Source organism: Leopardus geoffroyi, chromosome A2, assembly GCF_018350155.1.
Source record: "Leopardus geoffroyi isolate Oge1 chromosome A2, O.geoffroyi_Oge1_pat1.0, whole genome shotgun sequence".
Taxonomy (NCBI): domain Eukaryota; kingdom Metazoa; phylum Chordata; class Mammalia; order Carnivora; family Felidae; genus Leopardus; species Leopardus geoffroyi.
Genome location: NC_059331.1, coordinates 163,030,605 through 163,053,485, shown reverse-complemented (window position 1 = coordinate 163,053,485; position 22,881 = coordinate 163,030,605). Strand labels below are relative to the sequence as shown.

Below are 22,881 nucleotides of genomic sequence, written 5' to 3'. Positions count from 1 at the left end.
TTGCCTCAAAGAGACTCTTCAGAGCAGGTTTCCAAGATGGCAGCACTGACTCCATGCTCAGACTGTGCCAGTGAGCAAAGCCAGGACTACTGGGACTCTCAGTCTGGAAGCATATGTACCTCATTAAATCAGACGACTGACTCAAGATCCAGCAGAGTGAGAAGTAATGACATAGGATTGAGTGAACGGATTCAAGATGTGCCATTGTGGTTATTTGTTTGGAACATTGATGGCATTCTGTTTGATGTTCTACTTGTATGGCTATGGGTGGAAACCTTATTTCTTTCTCCTTAAACGAATTAGTAGACTGTGTATTTGTAAACCCACAACAACCATCTTTAAACATTACCTCATCTTCACATACCCTCAAAATTGAGAAACAAATGCTTCTACTGTGTTTCATTCACTTTCATGATGATAGAATCATTTGCATGGGTTTAATAAAAATCTGTCCTCTTGTTTACAAAGATACCATTGGAAAAATCGATTCTGCAGCAAGGCCATATGTACAGTGTGATATCTAAGAGTGACTGTTGTTTAATCAAAGACCATCAGACCACTGCTAAGGAGCAATTGTTGGTGTTACATGTGGAGCTAATGTCTCCAAAACCTTCATAAGAAAACTAATATGATGTCTGGCTTCCAGGATCCCAATCTCTCGGGTAATAAGGAAGTCCACTCCCTGGTAGTCCAGAAACCCAGGCAAATTTTGGAGACCTCAGGAAGAGGGAAATTCACTGAGATTTATGGGTACAGCATGCAAAGTTTACTGGAGCAAGTGTTTGGACGTTGGTTTCCTACTCCTAGGATAGAAGAATGTCAGGGGCTTTGAAAAGTCTGATTCAAAACTCATTTTGAAAATTTCCAAAAGAAGTTTATCCTTTGGAATTGATAGTTGCTTACTATGATTAGGCTCTAGATTTCCCAAGCAAACCCAAGGAGGTTTTTCCGGTTAATTAAGATTCTTGCTGCATCTGTATAAATAATCAGGCCATGCATAGTAAAAACAATCTTCTAGGATCAACAATACTTGTCGGAGACTGTTTATGATCACAAAGTAGAGAACACCACGAAAATGATCCAAAACTTAGAAATAGGCAAGAGAGATTACTGGAGTGTTCCATTATTCTGTGTGGTACTGTGCTTGATGATCCGCTGTGATATTTTACAACACTTTAAGGACAGAGAGAATTTTTGCATATCTCTGCCTTGGAGATACTCAGAGAATTTTCTGTCTGGTGGAATATAGAACTCAAAAATTACATGTTACTACTCTCTTGAACACATCAACCCTTGATTTCAAATGAACTTTGTGTTTCTGTTTGTTTGTGTTTTTTGTTTTATTCTTTGCTCAATTGTTTGTTTTTAACTAGGTTTCACACCCAGCATGGAGCCCAAACTTAAGACCCTAAGGTCAAGACCTGAGCTGAGATCAAGAGTCAGACGCTTAACTGATTGAGCCACCCAAAGAAACTTTGAACCAATGATAGAATAAAACTGGTTCTCTCCTTAAGCCATGAATTGAGCAAAATCATTGATGTGTTTATACTTGCCCAGGAGTCATGAGTTTGCTTTTTTTGAAAACTGTGGATAAGAAAGAGAGGGAGAAACAGCATGATCCAAGCCTTGGAGGTGAAAATAACACTGGACACAGGCAGAGAACAGCTAACAATTTGGAGTGCAGGAATCATTACCAGCCTTTACTGAGGGCCTACTGTGTGCCAGGCACTGACCTCTATATCATTATCACCTTCGTTCCTTACAAAAGTATAAAATGGATACTAACGGGAACAATGATATCTAGAAGAATCTCATTCTTGGAAGAGGAGTTGAGACTGATTATAATGACTGTTGAATACCAGGCCAAGGAATGTGGATTTTAAGCCCTAGGCAGTAGAAGATTTCCAAGAAGCAGAGACCTAAGAAAACTATCCCAATGGGCTTAACCTGGTAACTGCAACGAGGACTGGAGAGGAAGAGATCAGGGGTACTGTACCCTCACTGCACACACTGTCCCTCTCTTACCATATTGTAGGTTGAATTGTGTCCCTCTAAAGAAGTCCTAACTCCTGGTACCTGACAATGTGACCTTCTTTGGAGCACGGTCTCTGTGATGTCATGTCATGAAGTTAAGGTTGAGCCCTACTCCAATGCCTGGAATCGTTTCATTCACAGTGAGGGAAGTTTACACACAGATACACACAGAGAACACCATGTGACAAAAGAGGCAGAGATTGGAGTGAAGCACCTAGAAGGCAAAGAACAAAGCAGGCCAGCCAGCACCAGAAGCTAAGACGCAGCAAAGAAGGATCCTTCCCCAGAGACTTCATGGCAAGTATGGCCCTGGGAACGTCTCGGTTTGGCACTTGTAGCCTGTGCCAGTGAGACAGTAGCCATAACAATGAGACAGTAAGTTTCTGCTCTTTAAGCAACAGTTTGTGGTCATTTGTTACAGCAGCTCCTGGGGGAATTAATATAGATTTTAAGGCCAAGAAGTAGGGTCCTGCTCTGGTAATTACCAGTCGTTTCGAAATTGAGTAATGCATGGAGGCTCCAAGAATTCTGAGGTACATGATAAAAAGAAAGGCCTAAGAGGATGTCGGTGGTAGGATGAACATCCAGGTCACTTTCTGGTGAGGTCCCTGAGAGAGGTGGGGACCACGCTGCTGGCCATTGGAGGGACAATGGCACTTGCTATAAAATGGCAGGTGGCAGGGAGGCGGGCTAAACTGAGGTGGGCTGCTGGGTGGAGAGTAGACCATGTAAGTGATGAACTTGAATATTTAGCTGAGGAGAATTCCGAGAACAGTGTGGAAGGTGCGGCCTGGTTTCTCCTTGCTGCTTCTAATGAAATGCGTGAGGAGAGAGAGTGGTAGCCTGTCTGCCAGCCAAGGAGCACCAAGATGGCCAGCTGCCAGCAGAGCCCAGGAAGAAGCAAGCAAGGTCCTCCCCTCAAGGCTTCAGAGAGCGCACACCTCTGCTGGCATCTTGACTTTGGACTCCAGGAGCTACCACACAATCCATGTCTCAGCTGTTTCAACTGGAGTTTGGCCGACCTGTCGTGCAGTGCTAGGCATCCAGTATGTCCCCTCCACCTTGCCCCTGCCTGCTTTCTTGTCCCATCCTCTGAGAAACCCAAAGGTCTCCCCTTCTGTGGCACGGTGTGAACAGGGCAAATCTTCTAGACTACATTCTTCCTCATTCGTGCCACATTTCTGGCCTAGACGGACCCCAGGTCTCCATGATGAGAGAGAGCTTGTAGCTTTCTCAGAACTTACATTTCAGTCCTCTGAAGAATTTTCTTTTTGGAAACAATTATACAACATCAAAACAAAAACTAACAACTGTTTCTTTAAAAGAGACACACAGGAATTTAAGGCCTGGGAGTGCGGTTAAGGCCTCCTGAAATCTGAAGGCAAACAGGCAGACTGTCAGGGCGCCATGAGCTGGGGGTCAGAGGTAAAAGCAGGCCCCCTTCCCAGCAGCAACAATCAATCCCTCACTCTTACAGAATACCAACACCGCACAAAAGGACTATTTTCTCTTAATCAGCAAAAATGTCTCCTTAATATATGAAAATCAGTCAGTGGAAAAGTCTGTGGGCCTGATTCTGCCACGATCAAGATCTATGGCTTGGAGAAAGCCCAAACAGAAACAGACCCCAAAAAAACACAATCCCCATGTGCCCCAGTATCTTTACAGATAAGAAGTCCCAGATTGTCTCAATTCAATGCCTCTTACAGAACAGCATCATGCGAGACTATCGGGGCCTCTCCCAATGAGGACGAATCCCAAGTCTCTCCCCCCCGGCATGATTCATGAGCCTGGGCCCATGTACCCACACAACTTCTCAGGTGTAGGTATAAATCTCCAGGTGGAACAGGGGCCTGTGGCCGCCAAAGGGAGACCCTGAGGAGGACCCAGTCCCAAGACTCCTGGCTGGAGGACACAGGTGTGAATACGAGTATGGGCCTTCTTTCCCCAGGGCTTTGGTGTCCCTGGGCCATCAGAGTAATGGACACTTACAGATGGTTATGGACATCACCTTTATTTACCAGCCAGCACCAACAGCCATGAACACAAGAAGCAAAGGCACAGGCATGTTTCACCCCGAGTTCTCTGCTACTCTCCACATACACAGCATCCTTCCTCACTCATCCGCCTAGACCTTCCAGTCCCACGCCTCCAAACCCCACAGCCTTTGCTTGGATGGCCCCTGGATTATTAGCCATTCCTCGGTACCAACGGTGGAAGTGGCGGTTTGGGAGAATGGGGGTCAGGGAAAGAACTCACAGGCTGCCAGGACCAGCCGACAGCATTCAGTGATCTGCCCTCTCTGGGATTTAGAACAAAGTTGGCACGGTTTCTGCTGTTACCTTCATTTCTTTCTTTTGGTTTCAACTTGACATCTTTTATTGCTTCACTCATACCTTTGTGGAGTGTCTCGAGTGCTTTATTACAAATGATAAACACGGTAAGTAAATCTTTAACGAGGGATGAAGGAAAGACTGTTATATTTATGGCACCATATCACAGCACAGTTTTTTCTGTTATTGTTTCCCACAGTCCCTTGCATTTTCAAGAAACGGGCAACAGGGTGATTTCTCGTAAATTCACTCATGCACAGAAAAACATACATCTTACTTCAGCCCCAGCAATTACCTGCCTCACCTCTCCCAAGTCTGTCTTCCTCATCAGGCCACAAAGGCAAGGTCACAGTGTCATGTCTTCTCATTTGTGGCTGCTCTCGTGCTCAAAAGGGACTGGGGTAGGAAGGCGGGGCCAAAGAGGAACCCCACCATGGAGGTCTCACTGGCCTCTGCACAGGATACTTTTCCCATCTCTCCCCAGGCTGGTGCTGGCCTGAAGATGAGGTGGATGTCTTCCTGGGAATCTCCCACCAGGACCCGTTCAAAGCAAGCACAGCAGCTAGATCTTTTGAACCTGACGTGGGCTGAACAAGTCAGTTCTGCTCTTTATTAGAACAGGTGCACACGGATGCTGCTATCTTCCAAAATTTTGACCAATTTTTCTACTGGTTGTTTGTTCATTGAATGATTGGTTGATTGATTGATTGAAATTTATTAATTTTGAGAGAGAGAAAGAGTGAGGAGGCGAGGGACAGATAAAGAGGCAGAGAGAGGATCCCAAGCACACTCTCTGCCAGCACAGAACCCAGCGCAGGGCTTGTTTCAAGAACTGTGAGATCATCATTCTGAGGTGAAACCATGAGTTGGATGTTCAACCAAATGAGCCCCCCAGGTCCCCCCAACTTTTAAAAAATTTTCACTCAAAACATAAATAGCTAACAAACAGCCGAGCAGCTTTATTATTTTGACTATTATTTATTTATCAGGAAGATATAGAACGTGAAAGTTGCACTGAAATGACTCATGTCCAAGCTGTTAAAGAATATAAATGACTCTTTGGAAATACAGGGAGAGGCCAGCGTCTCTCTCACCCTCTGCAAGTTCACCATATCTGCAGTTAGTAGGACAGCGGGACTCCGGGACTCCGTATAAAGACGGCTGTCTGTAAGATGGTGGTAACTGTTGCCTGGCTCCCTTTTGACGCTGTTTCATTTAAATATAATAAGACACCTGAAGGGGAAGACAAAAGGAGGCAAACTCCAGGCAGCCAGCAGGAAAGAAGAAGAGGGGAGTTGGCATGGTGGCCAGAGTTTGACCCAAAACTAGGGCAGGCTTCCATATGCCCTGGAGGAACCTTACAGACCTAGTACTGGTGGGACAGCCATAAGTGGTACAAGGTATAGATTTTCAAATCTATTCACTTACCATAAGCTGCTTCCTCCCTTCCAACACACACTCAGCTCCTCTGGAAGGAAACTGCATTCTGGCAGGTGTGGCCGAGAAGCTGGGGCTCCCTGTCCCCTCAGCCTTCCAGCAAGAGAACAGTATCTTGGGAGGAATCAGCTGGAGGTCAGTAGGTTTAACCACCGGGTATAGTACAGACAGACAGAGTGGTTAGGGAAGGACGCACAGAGTGGGGCTAAGACAACTGTCACCTCCCAGGACTGTGCAGGCCCAGGCTGCACCCTCTGAGGAGAGACACCAGAGGTTTCACCCTGCAGGGGAAGCAGACTTCACCAGGAGAGTCCAGCCAAACATGCAAACCCCCTGCACAAAGTTGCAGTGAAGCGACCAGAGCAGATATCCTTGTCTTATCTCTGATCACAGAGGCAAAGCTCTCAGCCTTTCATCAAGTATGGTACCAGTGGTGGGAGTTTTCACACTGATTTCCTTCAGTTCTTTCAACATGCTTAGAATTCCTCTTTGGAAGCCCTGTCTCTGAATCCAATATCCAGGGCCTCTGCCAGGCAATTCCTGTGGCCTGAGTTTTTCCAGTATATGGGTCACACCTTCCTGTTTCGTTGTACATCTTACAGGTGTTGTCAAAAACTGGGTATTTTAGGGAACATGGTGTAGTGAATCTGGATACTGATTCCCTTTCTGCTTTTCTAGGCTTTGATTTGCTGCTGTCTGTGTGTCCATAAGGATACAGAAATTGCTTTTTTATTTTTTTTATTTTTTTTTTTTAATTTTTTTCAACGTTTATTTATTTTTGGGACAGAGAGAGACAGAGCATGAACGGGGGAGGGGCAGAGAGAGAGGGAGACACAGAATCGGAAACAGGCTCCAAGCTCTGAGCCATTAGCCAGAGCCTGACGCGGGGCTCGAACTCACGGACCGCGAGATCGTGACCTGGCTGAAGTCGGACGCTTAACCGACTGCGCCACCCAGGCGCCCCAGAAATTGCTTTTTTAAACAACAAAATAGAAATTATGCAGCAGAAAAGTATGACTGAAATGAAAATTTTACTAGTGGAGCTCAACGATAGATTTCAATGGCTGGAACAAAGATTCAGTGAATTTGAAGATGTAATAATTATAAACACACATGAACTTCACAATTGAGCCCCAAAACACAGGAAGAAAAAAATAACGGGCATCAAGGAGAAATAGACAATTCAACAACAAGCTGTAGACTTCAATGTCCACGTTGAACACCGCGTACCACAGCTAATCAGAAGGTCAAAACAGAAACAGAAGATGTGACCCAGAGATAAACCAACTAGACCTAACACTAGAGCACTTTACCCAACGAAGTAGATTATGCATTCTGTTCAGGTACACAGAGAACGTTCTCCTAAATATGACCAATAGGCCATAAAATGGGCCTCAATAAATCTCAGAGACTTGAAATCCTAAAGTATAACAGGGGGTAAGCTCCTTTACATCAGTCTTGGCAATAATTTTTTGGATTTGACCACAAAAGCAAAGGCAGCGACAGATAAAATGAACAAGTGAGATTACATCCAACTAATACGCTTCTGCCTGGCAAAGGAAACCATCAACAATACAAAAAGGCAGCCCACTGAATGGGAGAAAGTATTTGCAAATCATATATTTGGTAAAGGGTTAATACCCAAAATACATAAAGAACTCATATAATTATTAGCAAAACCCCAGCAATTTATTTAAAAAGGACAGAGGAACTAAACAGGCATTTTCCCAAAGAGGACATCCAGGTGGCACATAGGTGCATGGAGATGTGCTCAGTATCACCATCATCAGGGGAACCGCAAATCAAAACCACAATGAGGTATCCCCTCACACCTGTTAGAATGGCTATCATCAAGAAGACAAGAGGTAACAAGTGATAGGGAGGATGTGGAGAAAAGGGAAGCCTTGTGCTCTGTGCATGGGACGCAAATTGGTGCAGCCACTGTGGAAAACAGTATGGACGGTCCTCCAAAACTTATAGGTAGCATTACATTTGATCCGGCAATCCCACTTCTGGGTATTTATCCAAAAGAAATGCAAGTAAGATCTCAAAGAAAGATCTGCACTCACAAGCTCCAAGCAGCATTGCTCACAATACCCAAGATGTGGAAGCAACCTAAGGGTCCAACTATGGGTATATATATATTGTTCTGTGAAGAGAAAGAGGAACATCTTGTCATTTGCAACAACAGGGTCGAACTTGAGGGCATTATTGTAAGCGAAACAGGTCGAACAGAGAAAAACAAATACTGTATGATATCACTTTTATGTGGAATTTTAAAAAGCCAAACTGATAGAAATGGAGAGTAGAATGGTGGTGACCAGGGGCTGGGGGATGGGGGGATGGGGAGACATTGGGCAAAGAGTACAAAGTTCCAGTTATAAGATGATTAAGTTGTGGGGATCTAATGTGCAGCAGAGTGACTATAGTTCATCCCAGTGTATCATACCTTAATAGTTACAAGAGAGTAGATGAACTTAAATGTTCTCAGTCAAAACGAGTAATGGTAAATATGTGATGTGATGCAGGTGTTAGCTAATAATACTGTGGTGGCAATTATTTTGCAATATAGAGTGTATCAAAGCAACATATTGCACCCTTTAAAATTACAGTGTTACATTTCAATTATATCTCAATAAAGCTGGATAGCATGTGGGGGGATAAGGTGGAGGGCCATGGGTGAGGTATCTTCACTAGAGAGAATGAACTGGCAAGACTGGCTAAAAATCAGGCCCCAGAGCATTAGCTTCAGGTTAACTGAAAGCCCTCACTACACACCAGGAGAGGTGACTCCAGAGACTGTAAGTGAGTTGGGCAAGATCGCAGAGTTGATTCCAGAACAAACCAGGTCCAGGGCACATAGCACCATACGCTGTTGTAGCCTTCTCTCCACAAAAAGTCTGGCTATTTTACTCACGGCTATTTTACTCTCTCATGACCTCCTGACAGGAGAAACAGACACTTGGGTCAGAGATACCAACTTGAGGCTAGACTAAGTCTCCTATGAAAATTCCATCCTCTTCCTGCCGTCTGATCTTTAATAGCTGAAAAGACCTCTTTTTCTTTAGGAATGAGGAGATGGCAGATAGGACCACATTGGTGGCCCTGTCCACACTGATGTCCAGTCAAGGATTCCTCCCTGATTCCTGGGGAAGGAGACTCTCAAGAGGCCATTTTCTAGGAAAACACCCGAAAAGCAAAAGGCAACTGGACATAAGAGTGGTGGGCAGAGGCCAAAACTGAGAACAGGCCTCAGAAATCTAAACTGCCCTTCACTGAGGTTAAAGCCCCTCCCGGGAACAAGATGTGGTGCCACAGCGACCTTCGGAAAAGATCAGCACAGTCCCAAGCAGGGGGTGGGTTGCCCAGTGGAAACAATGCAAAGGCACCCCTCGCTGGCCCATGTCCTGTCCCTTTAAATCGGCACCACTGGGCCCTCCCTCCCTGGGCTCTGAGACTTCCTCCCTGTGCTGTGCTGGCAGGAACAGCCTCTGTACTCACAACCCAAGGCACAGCACCAGGTCGCGGGTTTCTGCAACCAACATAGAGCCTGTCACCACTTCTGCTGGAAGGTGAGCACACACGGGGAGGAAGGGAGCCACCTGGGACAGAGGGGAGTGGAGGAAGTGGGAGGGGATAGGAGGGCTCTAAGGAATTCAGGGCCTGGTTGCAGCTCACTGAGTGGGCACCTGCATTCTACTACCTCCCAGGAAGGGGAGCGGGATCTAGAAAGAATAACTTCACCCTTGCAGGCTTTTCAGGGAGCTCTGAGTTTCAGAACAAGCAAGGGAAGAAGAAATGGTAAGCATCTTCTCCAGCCCTGGAGTGCGCACACTTTTACTTGGGACTACATACTTCGTCCTGCCCTGCTCCTCGCCTGGTCAGAAAGGTGTTTGCTAGAAGCACTGCCAGGGCTGAGCACGCTGGAGAAGGCTGCAGACACTCCCGCTGAGGGCATGTGCAGCCAAGGAGAGAGACATTTCTGAGGACAAACAAGTGAGTCTAACCTCAGAACACATCGCAGAGTGGAAATCGTGTCTGTGAGCCGAACCCCACTCACACCCTCCACCTCCTCAGCCCTGTGCACCCCCAGGGACTTGCAGTAGCCAGCAACAGTTATGAACATGGTCTTCAGACCTCTGCAGTACACGTGCTTGTGTGTCCTTGCACATCCCTTCCCCTGCCCAAGCTGCCCAGGGCTCTGTGCGCTGGGAGCCCTCTTCATCCCCACACACTGGCTCTAAATGAAGGGCTTGGACAGGATGAATGGCTCACAACTCAGAGCAGGGACCCAATGCATTAGAATCACTCAGGGGGTTGCGGTGAGTACCTCGGTGGCTGGGTCCATTAAGCTTTGAGCCCTGCGATGGTTTCTGTGCTGTCAGTTCAATGCCTGGAGCCTGCTTTGGATTCTTCGTCTGCCTCTCTCTTTCTGACTCTCCCCTGCTCGAGCTGTGTCTCACCGTCTCTCAAAAAAATAAGTAAACAGTAAAAAAAATTTTTTTAATTAAAAAAAATCCCTCAGGAGGAGGGGTGAGAGATACCGTTTTTTTAATGTTTATTTATATATTATTTATTTATTTGTTTGTTTGTTTATTTTTGAGACAGACATGTGACCAGGGGAGGCACACATGAAGAAGAAGGAGAGAGAATCCGAAGCAGGCTCTGTGCTATCAGCACAGAGCCTGATGTGGGGCTCAAACCCACAAAACATAAGACCATGAGCTGAACCAAAATTAAGAGTCAAACACTTAACAGACTGAGACACAAAGGCACCCCCTTTTTTCTTATTAAAGTACACATCTATGAAACAAAATGTCAAATATATATTTTAAAGACTCCCATAAATACTTCCAAAAGACAGCAGGTTCAGGAAGCAGGGGACTACATAATATCCAATCGCATTTAAGATGGTAGGAGTCTCCATGTTCTACATCAGTCAGTGACTCCAAGCCTCTAAACCCCAGATGTCAGCTCTCAGAAACTCTGGAAGAATTTTTCAAATCCCATCCCAAACCATCGCAAACCTTTGGGAAGTCCCATAGGGGTCAGGAGTCCAGTGGATTTCCTAGAGCACACTTGGTCAGTTCCATCATCGATAAGGACTTCTTGCTTTAGCTAAATTCTTGTTCTTTGCACTGAATCTTCTGGCTGTTTCTTCAGTTCTGCTGTGCAGTCAGTTATGGGAGTTTGCTAATTTTTACACACAAGATCACTACTCACCTGAGGCCTGTGGGATCAACTTTACCAAGGGCTTTGGGGAGCCGAAAGGGGCGTTACGCAGAAGACAAACCTGTCATCTAACAGGTCAGAGACAAGTTATCAATCAACCCTTCCCTTTGCTTGTCCTTGTGTGTTGCCCATGGGACTCAGCAGTAGCCAGGTATTGCCATGAAGAGGTAGCATTTGACATGGATGGCGGAGAACAGAGAGGACTCAGACAGAAACGTGGGAGAGAAGGAGTGGTCATGGGGGTGAGCGCACAGGCGGGCTGGAAAGGCCCTGTAACCTGTCCTCTGCGGAGCAGCTGACCCAGAAGGGGAGTGAGTGAGACACAGGACTGGTGAAGCAGACAGAGCAGAGCTGCGCCCTTGTGACCAGGTCCTCGTGAGATCATGCAGACTCCATCACTGAGTGGCTAGCTGTAGTAAATCCTGCCGGACTTGGGGTCATCGCTTAGTTTGAGAGGACTCAGATTCGGGGCAGGAACACCAGCAGCCGGAAGGGAGTGTCCCATCTCTCCAGCACACAGGTCATATTTACACAAATGACACAAGCCAAATTCTTTGGTCTTCGGAGAGCAGATCACAGGTTCTTCACATCAGCATGGGAGATAAGTATCTTTCCCAATTTTTAAAAGCAAACTGCAAACTCTCTTCTTGTCCTCCGCGCCCCCCCTCCCCGGCCCATCCCCGGCCAACCGCCCTAAGGTGGTTCCTATGTCACTGAGCAGAATTTCTGATTCTCACGGTTTTCCAAAGTCTCCCCTGGCTGTGGAATCTTCTGGGAAAACTTTGTGCCTACAGTTAATGCCACTGACATAAATTACCTGGGAGATTCTCAGCTAAGGCTCACTCACTGACACAGAGGACGGGTTATCACCACCACTCTGTCATTTGCATTCAGGGTCCCTGAAAGGACCAACGAGGCTCACCAAAGGTTCTCATGGTTTGGTTCCAATACCAACCAGATCCTTCCGGGGTTCTTCCCCAAATTCTGATGTTCAGCAGAGGGCTGGAAGCATGACCTTTTTATTGGGATGTCACCAGCTCTTTGGACCTTGCCTGGGCCACCTTAGGTAGTTATACCTATTCGATAAATGAATTAATGATTGAAGGAATGAAGGAACTAACAGGTTGTGTTTGGAACTCTTTCAGGTGGGCATGGGAGGACGCAAGATGTCCAGGGATGAAAAAAATGCCGATGGTAAGAACTGATTTCAGTGTGTACTTGCCCCTAGGCGTCAGCTCTGGGTCCCAAGGCCATGGGCTAACTCAAGACTGAACAGAGACATTGGGGCACCTGGGTGGCTCAGTCGGTTGAGCGTCTGACTTCAGGTCAGGTCATGATCTCGCAGCTCGTGAGTTCGAGCCCCACGTTGGGCTCTGTGCTGACAGCTCAGAGCCTGGAGCCTGTGTCAGATTCGTCTCCTACTCTCTCTGTCCGAACCCACTCGCATTCTGTCTCTGTCTCTCTCAATAATAAATAAACATTAAAAAAAAAAAAAAAAAGACCGAACAGAGACAATCTTAGACATGTGCTGGGGTGAAACAGCTACCGCCCCAGCTTTGCATTTTTGCTGGACCTCTGCCCCTGTCCTACTGTAGGATATTAAGTGCCTTGACTAGCCGTGCCTTGGGTCCCAAAGGGTACAATGAGGATAATACATCTACTCGATCTTCACGGAAGATGTGGAGGGTTGAGCTCATGGACTGGAGGGAACACGGTTTACCAGGAAGACTGTGTCGGTGAACAGGGATGGAGGGTTAACTGTGTCTTACTGGAAGCAGGTTTCCTAGAGAGAAGAGGGAGGAGGAGGGGAAGTGGAGGAAGGGAAGAAGCAAAGAGATCCTGTCACCTAATACTCTGAGCAACCCTGGGAGACACAACTCTCTGTCACCCCTCCCATTATGCAGAAGACGTTGAACGCTTAGACTAAACTTGCCCAGGGTTCCACAGCTGGCACATGCGGGGCTGTGATTCCAACCCAGGGTGTCTGGGACTCCAGACAGCCCTTCACTCCCTGGCCTTCTGTGCCCTCCCGCATCTCCTCGCTGGGATGGCCCTGGGAGAAGTCTGGCAGAGGCCTGGGAAGTCGTCGAGCACGGAGCAGCTCTGCAAGGTGCTGACGACCAGAGGCAATGTCAGCTGAAGTCATGGCCTGCGACCGTCGAGGGGGACCCTCCAGAGCAGTGTGCACCCGGTGCCAGAGCATGGACTGGGGGGCAGGTGCACGCACTGGAGCCCAAGATGGAAGAAAGGTGGCTAAAGATGCCCCCGGAGTCGCACAAGCTCTAACCAGAGCGCCTGGGAAAGGCCTGGTTGGACAAGCAGAAGCGGGAGGTGTGGGTGCCCTCCTCAGTTCAGGAGGCAGCCCGGAGCCCCTGTGGAGCGGGACGCGCGCTCTCAGGCCAGCGGCCCACGCCTACTCTGTCCTCACAGGTTCCCAGGACCTGGACGACCAGCAGCAGCCGCAGGCGCAGGAGCGCAGGCTCAGGCTCATCCTGGCCGGCAGGACCGGAGTGGGCAAGAGCGCCACGGGCAACAGCATCCTGGGCCACAGGCTCTTCCCGTCCAGGCTCGCGGCCACCCCGGTAACCAGAAGCTGCGCCCTGGGGAGCCGGAGCTGGGCCGGGTGGCGCGTGGAGGTCACCGACACCCCCGACCTCTTCACCGCCCAAGGCCGGCACGCGGACCCGGACTGCACCGAGCGGGCCAGCTGCTACCTGCTCTCGGCGCCCGGGCCGCACGCGCTGCTGCTGGTCACGCAGCTGGGCCGCTTCACCGCCCAGGACGAGGAGGCGGTGCGCGGCGTCCGCGAGCTGTTCGGGGCCGGCGTCCTGGCCCGCGCCGTGCTCGTCTTCACGCGCAGGGAGGACCTGGAGGGGGGCTCGCTGCACGACTACGTGCGCGCCACCGACAACCGCGCGCTGCGGGCCCTGGTGGCCGAGTTTGGCGGCCGCGTGTGCGCCCTGGACAACCGGGCGGAGGGCGCCGAGCGCGATGCGCAGGTGGGCGAGCTGCTGGCGCTGGTGGAGCGGCTGGCGCTGGAGCACGACGGCGCGCCCTTCACCGACGACGTGTACGGCCTGGCGTGGGCCCGGCGCCACGCGCGTCCCGAGGACACGCTCCACCTGGTGTCCGCGCGGCTGGTGTCCCGCGGTCTGAGGCGGGGGCGGGGGCGGCGCTGGCTGGAGGCCCGCGGTAGGGGTGGCAGCGGGCGCTCCAGCTCCTGGAGGGGGAACTGTTACCTGTCCTGCTGCTTTTCCCGTGGGGGGGCCCCAGACCCAGATTGAAGGCTCTGCCCTTCCAAATGCAGGGAGCCTGCAAGGAGAGGGGCTGGGTACAAGGCGCTGAGAGAGACTTAAAACCAATTTCAAAGGAAACGTGGAGTTTCAGACTGCGTGTCTTAATGACGCAGGAAGCCTTGGACACTATATCGACTTTACAAAGGCTCAAGTTGACTTTTCGCGTTTATATGTCACTTTTGACTATATGTACACTATTCAAATAAATGTGGTTAACTTTCAAATGTCCTTAATTCATTTTAGTAGTGTGGATGCATTTTTCTTTCTTGAAAAAATAGTGGAATGACTGGTAGTGTTTTGTAGAAAGTGGATTCTTGGCAAAGGGAAACAAACATTTGTGTGTGTGTGTGAGCATTTATCAAAACGTAGACACTGTCTTAGTCAGCTTGAGTTGCTATTAAAAAAAAACAATGGGAAAGCTCTCAGTTTTTCCCCATTGAGGATGATATTAGCTTTGGGCTTTTCATAAATGGCCTTTATGGTGTTTAAGTATGTTCCTTCTATCCCAACTTTCTCCAGGGTTTTTTTTTTAAGAAAGGATGCTGAATTTTGTCAAATGATTTTTCTGCATTGATTGACAGGATCACACGGTTCTTTTCTTTTCTTTTATTCATGTGATGTAGCACACTGATTGATTTGCATATGTTGCACCAGCCCTGCAGCCCAGGAATGAATCCCACTTGATCATGGTGAACAATTCTTTTTATATGCTGTTGATTTTGATTTGCTAGTATCTTACTGAGAATTTATGCATCCATATTCATCAGGGGTATTGGCCTGTAGTTCTCTTTTTCTTGCTGGGTATCTGTCTGGTTTAGGAATCAAAGTAATGCTTGCTTCATAGGATGAGTCTAGAAGTTTTCCTCCCCCTTCTATGTTTTGGAACAGCTTGAGAAGGATAGGTATTATCTCTGCTTTAAATGTCTGGTAGAATTCCCCAGGGAAACCATGTGGTACAGGACTCCTATTTGTTGGGAGATTTTTGATAACTGATCGAATTTTTTATTTCTTCCTGTTTGAGTTTTGGAAGTGTGTGGGTGCTTAGGAATTTGTCCATTTCTTCCAGGTTGTCCAATTTGTTGGCATATAATTTTTCATACTATTCCCTGAGAATTGCTTGTATTTCTGAAGGATTGAGATCAGGATCACGACAGGGATGTCCACTCTCTCCACTGTGTTTACCATGGTGTTGGAAGTTCTAGCATCAGCAATCAGACAACAAAAGGAAATCAAAGGCATCAAAACTGGCAAAGATGAAGTCAAGCTTTCACTTTTTGCAGATATCATGATATTATACATGGAAAACCCGATAGACTCCCCCAAAAGTCTGCTAGACCTGATACATGAATTCAGCAAAGTCGCAGGATACAAAATCAATGTACAGAAGTCAGTTGCATTCTTATACACCAATAATGGAGCCACAGAAAGACACATAAACTGATCCCATTCACAATTGCACCAAGAAGCATAAAATACCTAGGAATAAAACCAACCAAAGACGTAAGATCTGGATGCTGAAAACCGCAAAAACCTTATGAAGGAAATTGAAGAAGATACAAAGAAATGGAAAAACATTCCATGCTCATGGATTGGAAGAATAAATATTGTTAAAATGTCAATACTACCCAAGGCTATCTACACATTCAATGCAATCCTAATCAAAATTGCACCAGCATTCTTCTTGAAGCTAGAACAAGCAATCCTAAAATTCGTATGGAGCCACAAAAGACCCTGAATAGCCAAAGTAATATTGAAGAAGAAGACCAAAGCAGGAGACATCACAATCCCAGACTTTAGCCTCTACTACAAAGCTGTAATCACCAAGACCGCATGGTATTGACCCAAAAATAGACACATAGACCAATGGAATAGAATAGAGACTCCAGAATTGGACCCACAAAAGTATGGCCAACTACTCTTTGACAAAACAGGAAAGAATATCCAATGGAAAAAAGTCTCTTTAACAAATGATGCCGGGAGAACTGGACAGCAACATGCAGAAGAATGAAACGAGACCACTTTCTTACACCATTCACAAAAATAAACTCAAAATTGATAAATGACCGGAATGTGAGACAGGAAACCATCAAAACCCTAGAGGAGAAAGCAGGAAATAACCTCTCTGACCTCAGCCGCAGCAATTTCTTATGTGACACATCTCCAAAGGCAAGGGAATTAAAAGCAAAAATGAACTTTTGGGGCCTCATGAAGATAAAAAGCTTCTGCACTGCAAAGGAAACGAGCAACAAAACTAAAAGGCAACCAACAGAATGGGAAACGATATTTACAAATGACATATGAGACAAAGGGCTAGTATCCAAAATCTATAAAGAACTCACCAAACTCCGCACCTGAAAAACAAATAATCCAGTGAAGAAATGGGCAGAAAACATGAATAGACACTTCTCTAAAGAAGACATCCACATGGCCAACAGGCACATGAAAAGATGCTCCATATCACTCCTCATCAGGGAAATACAGATCAAAACCACACTGAGATACCACCTCACACCATCAGAGTGGCTAAAATGAACAAATCAGGAGGCTATAGATGCTGGAGAGGATGTGGAGAAACAGGAACCCTCTTGCACTGTTGGTGGGAACGCAAACTGGTGCAGCTGCTCCGGAAAACTGTGGAGGTTCCTCAGAAAATTAAAAATAGAACTACCCTATGACCCAGCAATAGCACTGCTAGGAATTTACCCAAGGGGTACAGGAGTGCTGATGCATAGCGGCACTTGTACCCAATATTTATAGCAGCACTCTCAACAATAGCCAAATTATGGAAAGAGCCTAAATGTCCATCAGCTGATGAATGGATAAAGAAATTGTGTCTCATATACACAATGGAATACTACTTGGCAATGAGAAAGAATGAAATAGGGCCTTTTGGATCAATGCGGATGGAACTGGAGAGTGTTATGCTAAGTGAAATAAGTCATACAGAGAAAGATAGATACCATATGTTTTCACTCTTATCTGGATGCAGAGAAACTTAACAGAAGACCATGGGGGAGGGGAAGGAAAAAAAAAACCATTAGAGAGGGAGGGAGCCAAACTAATAGAGACTCTTAAAAACTGAGAATAAACTGAGGGTTGATGTGGGGTGGGAGGGACGCAGGAGGTGATGGGCATTGAGGAGGGCACCTGTTGGGATGAGCACTGGGTGTTGTATGGAAACCAATTTGACAATAAATTTCATAATAAAAAAAAAATAAAATTAAAAAAAGCACAGACTGGGCCACTTCTAAATAGCAGAAAAATTTTCTGCATGGTTCTACAGGTTGGAGGTCCAAGATGGAGATGTGATTTCAGTCAGGATCTGGTGAGAGACCTCTCTGGGTTGCAGGCTGCTGACATCTGGCTGTGTCCTCACATGGTGGAAGGGATGAGTCAGCTTTCTGGGGCCTCTTGTAGAAGGGCACAATTCTCAGTCATATGGGATCTACCCTCTTGACTGACTCACCTTCCAAAGACCCCAGCTCCTGAAACCATGCTCTTGGGCACGAAATTTTCAATATATGAAACCTGTGAGGGGACACAAACATTCAGACCAAAGCAGACACTGACCCTCCTTAATACTGTCCTAGTTCTTATACCTGGCTAGATCTGGCCCTTTGTGACCCTTGGATGTTTTATTATCACCAGTGAAAGTGATGTCAGGGTCATACATATTAATGTTTACTTCTGATACATCGGTTTATTTCCTTTACAATAATTTACTGCCAAAAAAGAGAAATAACTATACTGAAAATAACACAGTTCCCAAGTTTCTAGCATTTATTATGGCTGATGTCTTTCCAAAGTGAAGTCGAAGTTTGGGGAATGTCTTCATTGTGCTTCTCAAATGGATTACTATGCAAAAAAAAAAAAAACAAAAACAAAAACAAAACAAAACAAACAAACAAATAAAACAAAACAAAGCAAAACCCAGAGGTCGTCTCACACAATGGAGAAAGAGGGAGCCACAGGTGCACTGCTGGAAAGCCTCAGACCCGACATTCCACTGCTATGGTGGTACCATGGAGTTTAATGGGGGTAGGCCAGCCCATGAAAGTGCTTGATCGCCACATCATTAGAAAATCAGGTGCCATCCTTAGGTTGTGTAACCAAACCCATAGGGTTTCCTTATTGCTCTGTCAGGATGTGACAAAACACTTTCAAGGAAGTTGGCTCCTCTCTTCAAATCAGCCATGCTCTAGTCCGGAGGTGTGGATGCAACAGGAGGCACCTACTCACCTGGCCCAGGGTCAGGGGCTGGAAGGAAGGTGGTGTTGGCGGGAGGGGGGTGGAGCTCCACGTGGAGAAGGTGGTTGTTGGGGGGACCCCTAGGGCTATCCTAGTTCCACGTGGATTAAAAGGGCCCGCGCGCGCCTGTGCTTAGATGCCACTAGTTCCTGGGGCGCCAGAATGCGGGTGGCAGGTTGGACTTCGGGGTTGTGGTGAGCTGTGGTCAGGAGGCCTGAGGGCCCCGGTGGCCCTTGCAGTGAGCTGGGCTCGGTGAAGTGCCGCTGGGCGGAAGTCCGCCATTAATCTCCGTCTTTAGCGTCCTCAGCAGCCCTCCGGGCCTCACACAGGGGCTCTGAGTGAAGGGGGAATTCCTTCGGTAACCCGGCAACTCGGGAACCCGCGGGGCAGCAGGGAGGGGGCCGGGGTTGGGGGGACGGCCGCTGTCCCTAGCTCTGCCTCCAGGGCCGCGTGTGCACGAGCACGCACTGTGGGGCTGACTTTAACCCGTCATTCTTTCATTTCACGTTGTCTCGTGACCACGTGTCCACACACGCCCTCCAATTGTTGTTTGTTTCTGTCTTGTTTGCATGTAGAAATGGGAAGTTAAAATAAATATAAGTATTATGGCTTTTAAATTCGCATACGGAAATGTATGCTCGAATCAAAGGAAGGCTTTGACATCCACGGGTAAAAAGCTCTACTTGGGACGTGGCGAGGGCATGTTAGAAGGAGTAGCGGAGAGAGCAGGGTGTGGCACGTGGCCCCGCACTTGTGTCTGTCTCAGAGCCATCCCCTATGCACCTGCTCCAAGAGGTGGGGCCGAAAGGGGTTCCGTTTCTTTATTGACGTGATCACATTAATGTTCATCTTGATAGCTTTCGTGTATGATGAAATAATATGATGAAACCACTTTGTAGGTTGAATTCCATAAAACTGTGATACAGAATCATCAAATCCAAGAAGAAACTTTTTGTAATAGTAAATACTCATAAATTTAAAAAAAAGGTTTCATAAACAGATACATTTCACACTCATACATACTCCACAGGTATTATTCACAATAATAAATACTGCACATTATTGTGTGTATATTCCTGGGAGCTAGTGGAAGTGTAAGGTAGGATATGATTAGATGCCAGTTACAAAGTGCAAATGTGGAAAGATACCAATATCTATAGATACAGATATATATCTCCATCGATAGAGAGAGAGATAGGTATAGACATTGATATCTTTCCACCTGGTTCTATTTCTCTTGAGAACCCTAGTACAGTCAGACCTACTGAGAAAGTGCACGTCCCCAGGCCCAGGTGCACAGGCCATGCTTAAGACTCAGGCTGGACCAGGACAACAGACATATGTGCTGCCCTGCCCCCACACGCCATAGGAGCAATGATTGATAAGCACCAGCCATCCATCATGGGCCTGGAGAGATTCTGGGAAGCAGAGTGTGTAGGGATGACTGGAAGCTGAAGGTAAACAGGATGAGAACACTGAGTAAAGCCACATGGCATCTGAGTGCCCACACTAAGCTCAAGGCACCCTAGAGAAATATGGGGCCTTAGCTGTTCCATCGATAATTGTAGCAACAATCCCAACCGGTACAACTCCCTGTGGGCTGACTCAAATCCCACCCTAACAGCCTGATGGAGGACAAGGGATTCTGTATCTAGGCATCAAAATTATTTATTTCATTTGCTCCTTTCCTCCTATGTCTACAATTTAATAAAATTATGAAACTTGTTTTAAAAGCAGGAGAACAAAAATAAAACACAACAACAGGGTAGACTCAGAAAAAGTCCAGAAACTGAACAGGGATTTTAAAATAACGGGGCGCCTGGGTGGCGCAGTCGGTTGGGCGTCCGACTTCAGCCAGGTCACGATCTCGCAGTCCGTGAGTTCGAGCCCCGCGTCAGGCTCTGGGCTGATGGCTCAGAGCCTGGAGCCTGTTTCCGATTCTGTGTCTCCCTCTCTCTCTGCCCCTCCCCCGTTCATGCTCTGTCTCTCTCTGTCCCAAAAATAAATAAACGTTAAAATAACAACAAGGACTGAATAAAAACTGGACAACATGAAATAAAAGATGGGGGAATTTCAACAGACAGATGAAAACCATAAGAATCAAACATACGTGGTAGAAGTCAAAAGCACTATCAGAGGTGAAGTGTTCCCTAGCAGGTACATCAGTCAACACAGTTGACTCAACATGAGTCAGTGAATTTGAAGAAGAGAGAATAGAAATTCTTCCAATGAAAACAAAAGTTAAAAATGAGTGAGAAAAAGAAAAAGAGAATAGAGTATCCGGGAGCTGCAAAGCAAATCAAACAGGTTAACACACATGTATATGAAGTACCAGAAAAAGAAAAAAAGAGAATGAACAGAAGAAACATTTGAAGAGCTAATGGTTCAGACGTTTTTAAAAACAAGGGAAGACACCAAGACACAGATCCAAGAGTCCCAGAGAAGCTTGAGCAGGATAAATACAGAAACAAACAAATAAAAATCTAGGCACTTCATACTCAAACTGCAAAAAACCAAAGATAAAGAGGAAGACTTAAAAATAACTGCGGTGTAAAAGGCACATTATATTAGAGGAATAAAGATTAGAATTACAGATGATTCCTTGTCAGAGCTTGCAATCCAGAAGACAATTGACTGACATCTTTATATTACTGAAAGAACAAAAGTGTCAGCCCAGAATTCTCTAAGCCATAAAAATAGCTTTCAAGAATGAAATATGGCCCTTTGTAGCATCATGGATGGAACTGGAGAGTGTTATGCTAAGTGAAATAAGCCATACAGAGAAAGACAGATAACATATGGTTTCACTCTTATGTGGATCCTGAGAAACTTAACAGAAACCCATGGGGGAGGGGAAGAAAAAAAAAAGAGGTTAGAGTGGAAGAGAGGCAAAGATAAGAGACTCTTAAAAACTGAGAACAAACTGAGGGTTGATGGGGGGTGGGAGGGAGGAGAGGGTGTGTGATGGGTATTGAGGAGGGCACCTTTTGGGGTGAGCACTGGGTGTTGTATGGAAACCAATTTGACAATAAACTTCATATATTGAAAAAAAAATTTTTTTTAATAGCTTTCAAATATAAAAGTGAGCTAAAGACTGCCTCACAGAAGCTGAGCGAATTCACTGTTGACTTACCTGTACTACAACAAATATTGGAGGAAGTTCCTCATCCAGAAGGAATGAAGGTGATACCAGACAGAAATTTGTATTTACCTAAAGAAATAAAAAGCTCCAGAAATGGCAAAAAGGAAGATAATACAAAAGACATTTTGTAGCTTACATTTTATAGCTCTAAAAGATAATTGTCTAAAACAAAAATAGTAATAGTGTATGGAGGGACCTACAACGTATGTGAAAGTCAGGCCTGACAACACCCAGGAGGCAGAAATTGTTAAGTACACTAGTGTAAGTTCCTTAAACGACATGTGAAGTGGTCTAATAGTATTTCCATGTAGACTGTGATAAATGGTCTAAACACCCTGGAATAAAAAGCAGGGACTGTAGGACTGGATTAAAAAGCAAGGCCAACCACATGCTATTTAAAAGAAACTCACTATAAATATAACAAGTGCATTACTTTTTTATCGGTGCCTAACAAATGACCTCCAACTTAGCAACTTGAAACAACATACGCTTATTGGCTCCGTCTCTGGGGGTCTGGAGTCTAGGCAAGGCCTGACTAGGTCCTGTGCTCAGAGTTGCTTGAAGCTTCAGTCAAGGAGTCAGCTGCTCAGTAGTGTCCTCTGTGGAGTTCAGGGTCTTTTTCCAAATTCATTCAAGTTGTTGGCAGCATTGAGTTACTTGTGGTTGTAGGACTGAGTTCCTCCTCCCAGAGGGTCACCCTGGCTGTCCCTCTTGATAGGCAGTTCTCAATACAGATATTCAACATGGATATTCTCTCCAGTGGGAGAATCTCTTGCTTTTAAATATTTTTTGATTAGGTCAAGCCCACCTGGTATAATGCCACCTCCCTTTTTCCCCTAAAGTTTATTTATTATTTTGAGAGAGCCTGAGATAGCACAAACGGGGAGGGGCAGAGAGAGAAGGAGAGACAGAATCCCAAGCAGGCCTTCCACTGTCAGCATGGACCCCTACTCAGGGCTCAGACTCAGGAAACCATGAGATCATGACCTCAGGCAAAGGAAACCAATAGTCATATGCTTGACCAACTGAGCCACCCAGGCACCTCATTAGCATTTTTTTGAAAGACACAGAGAAGGATACAAGAGGTGACTCTCCTCTCTCTGGCTCAGAGGAGAAAGTGCTGATCCCTCCACCTTCACCCCAGGGAAGCAGAAACTCT

General features: G+C 46.3%; 2 protein-coding genes and 1 pseudogene across 4 annotated transcripts in view; 2 read left to right on the top strand and 1 right to left on the bottom strand.

Annotated features, from left to right (window-relative positions):
* LOC123607094 overlaps positions 1–22,881 on the bottom strand; it is a 71,426-nt pseudogene that overhangs the window by 19,476 nt on the left and 29,069 nt on the right.
* Positions 9,299–14,558, top strand: GIMAP1 (GTPase, IMAP family member 1). Of its 3 annotated transcripts, XM_045496134.1 has the most exons (4): positions 9,323–9,376; positions 9,557–9,602; positions 12,180–12,230; positions 13,467–14,558. In XM_045496134.1, exons 3-4 carry the CDS (start codon positions 12,188–12,190, stop codon positions 14,318–14,320), a joined length of 897 nt encoding a protein of 298 aa, XP_045352090.1. In that variant the 5' UTR covers positions 9,323–9,376; positions 9,557–9,602; positions 12,180–12,187; the 3' UTR covers positions 14,321–14,558. The 3 variants fall into 3 exon arrangements, with proteins under 3 accessions (XP_045352089.1, XP_045352090.1, XP_045352087.1); XM_045496133.1 differs by lacking the exon at positions 9,557–9,602 and having other exon boundaries at positions 9,299–9,376; positions 12,182–12,230; XM_045496131.1 differs by lacking the exon at positions 9,323–9,376 and having other exon boundaries at positions 9,588–9,605; positions 12,182–12,230.
* The window catches only part of LOC123607095 (GTPase IMAP family member 1-like), a 60,383-nt gene continuing 47,069 nt past the window's right edge, over positions 9,568–22,881 (top strand). Inside the window, exon 1 of the mRNA XM_045496127.1 lies at positions 9,568–9,602. The gene's annotated coding sequence lies outside the window, so the exon portion shown is untranslated. The remainder of the gene's footprint in view (positions 9,603–22,881) is intronic.

Coding starts and splice junctions, on each gene's coding strand:
- GIMAP1 (XM_045496131.1), top strand. Junction 12,231..13,466: donor GGATGAAAAAAATGCCGATG/GTAAGAACTGAT, acceptor CTGTCCTCACAG/GTTCCCAGGACCTGGACGAC.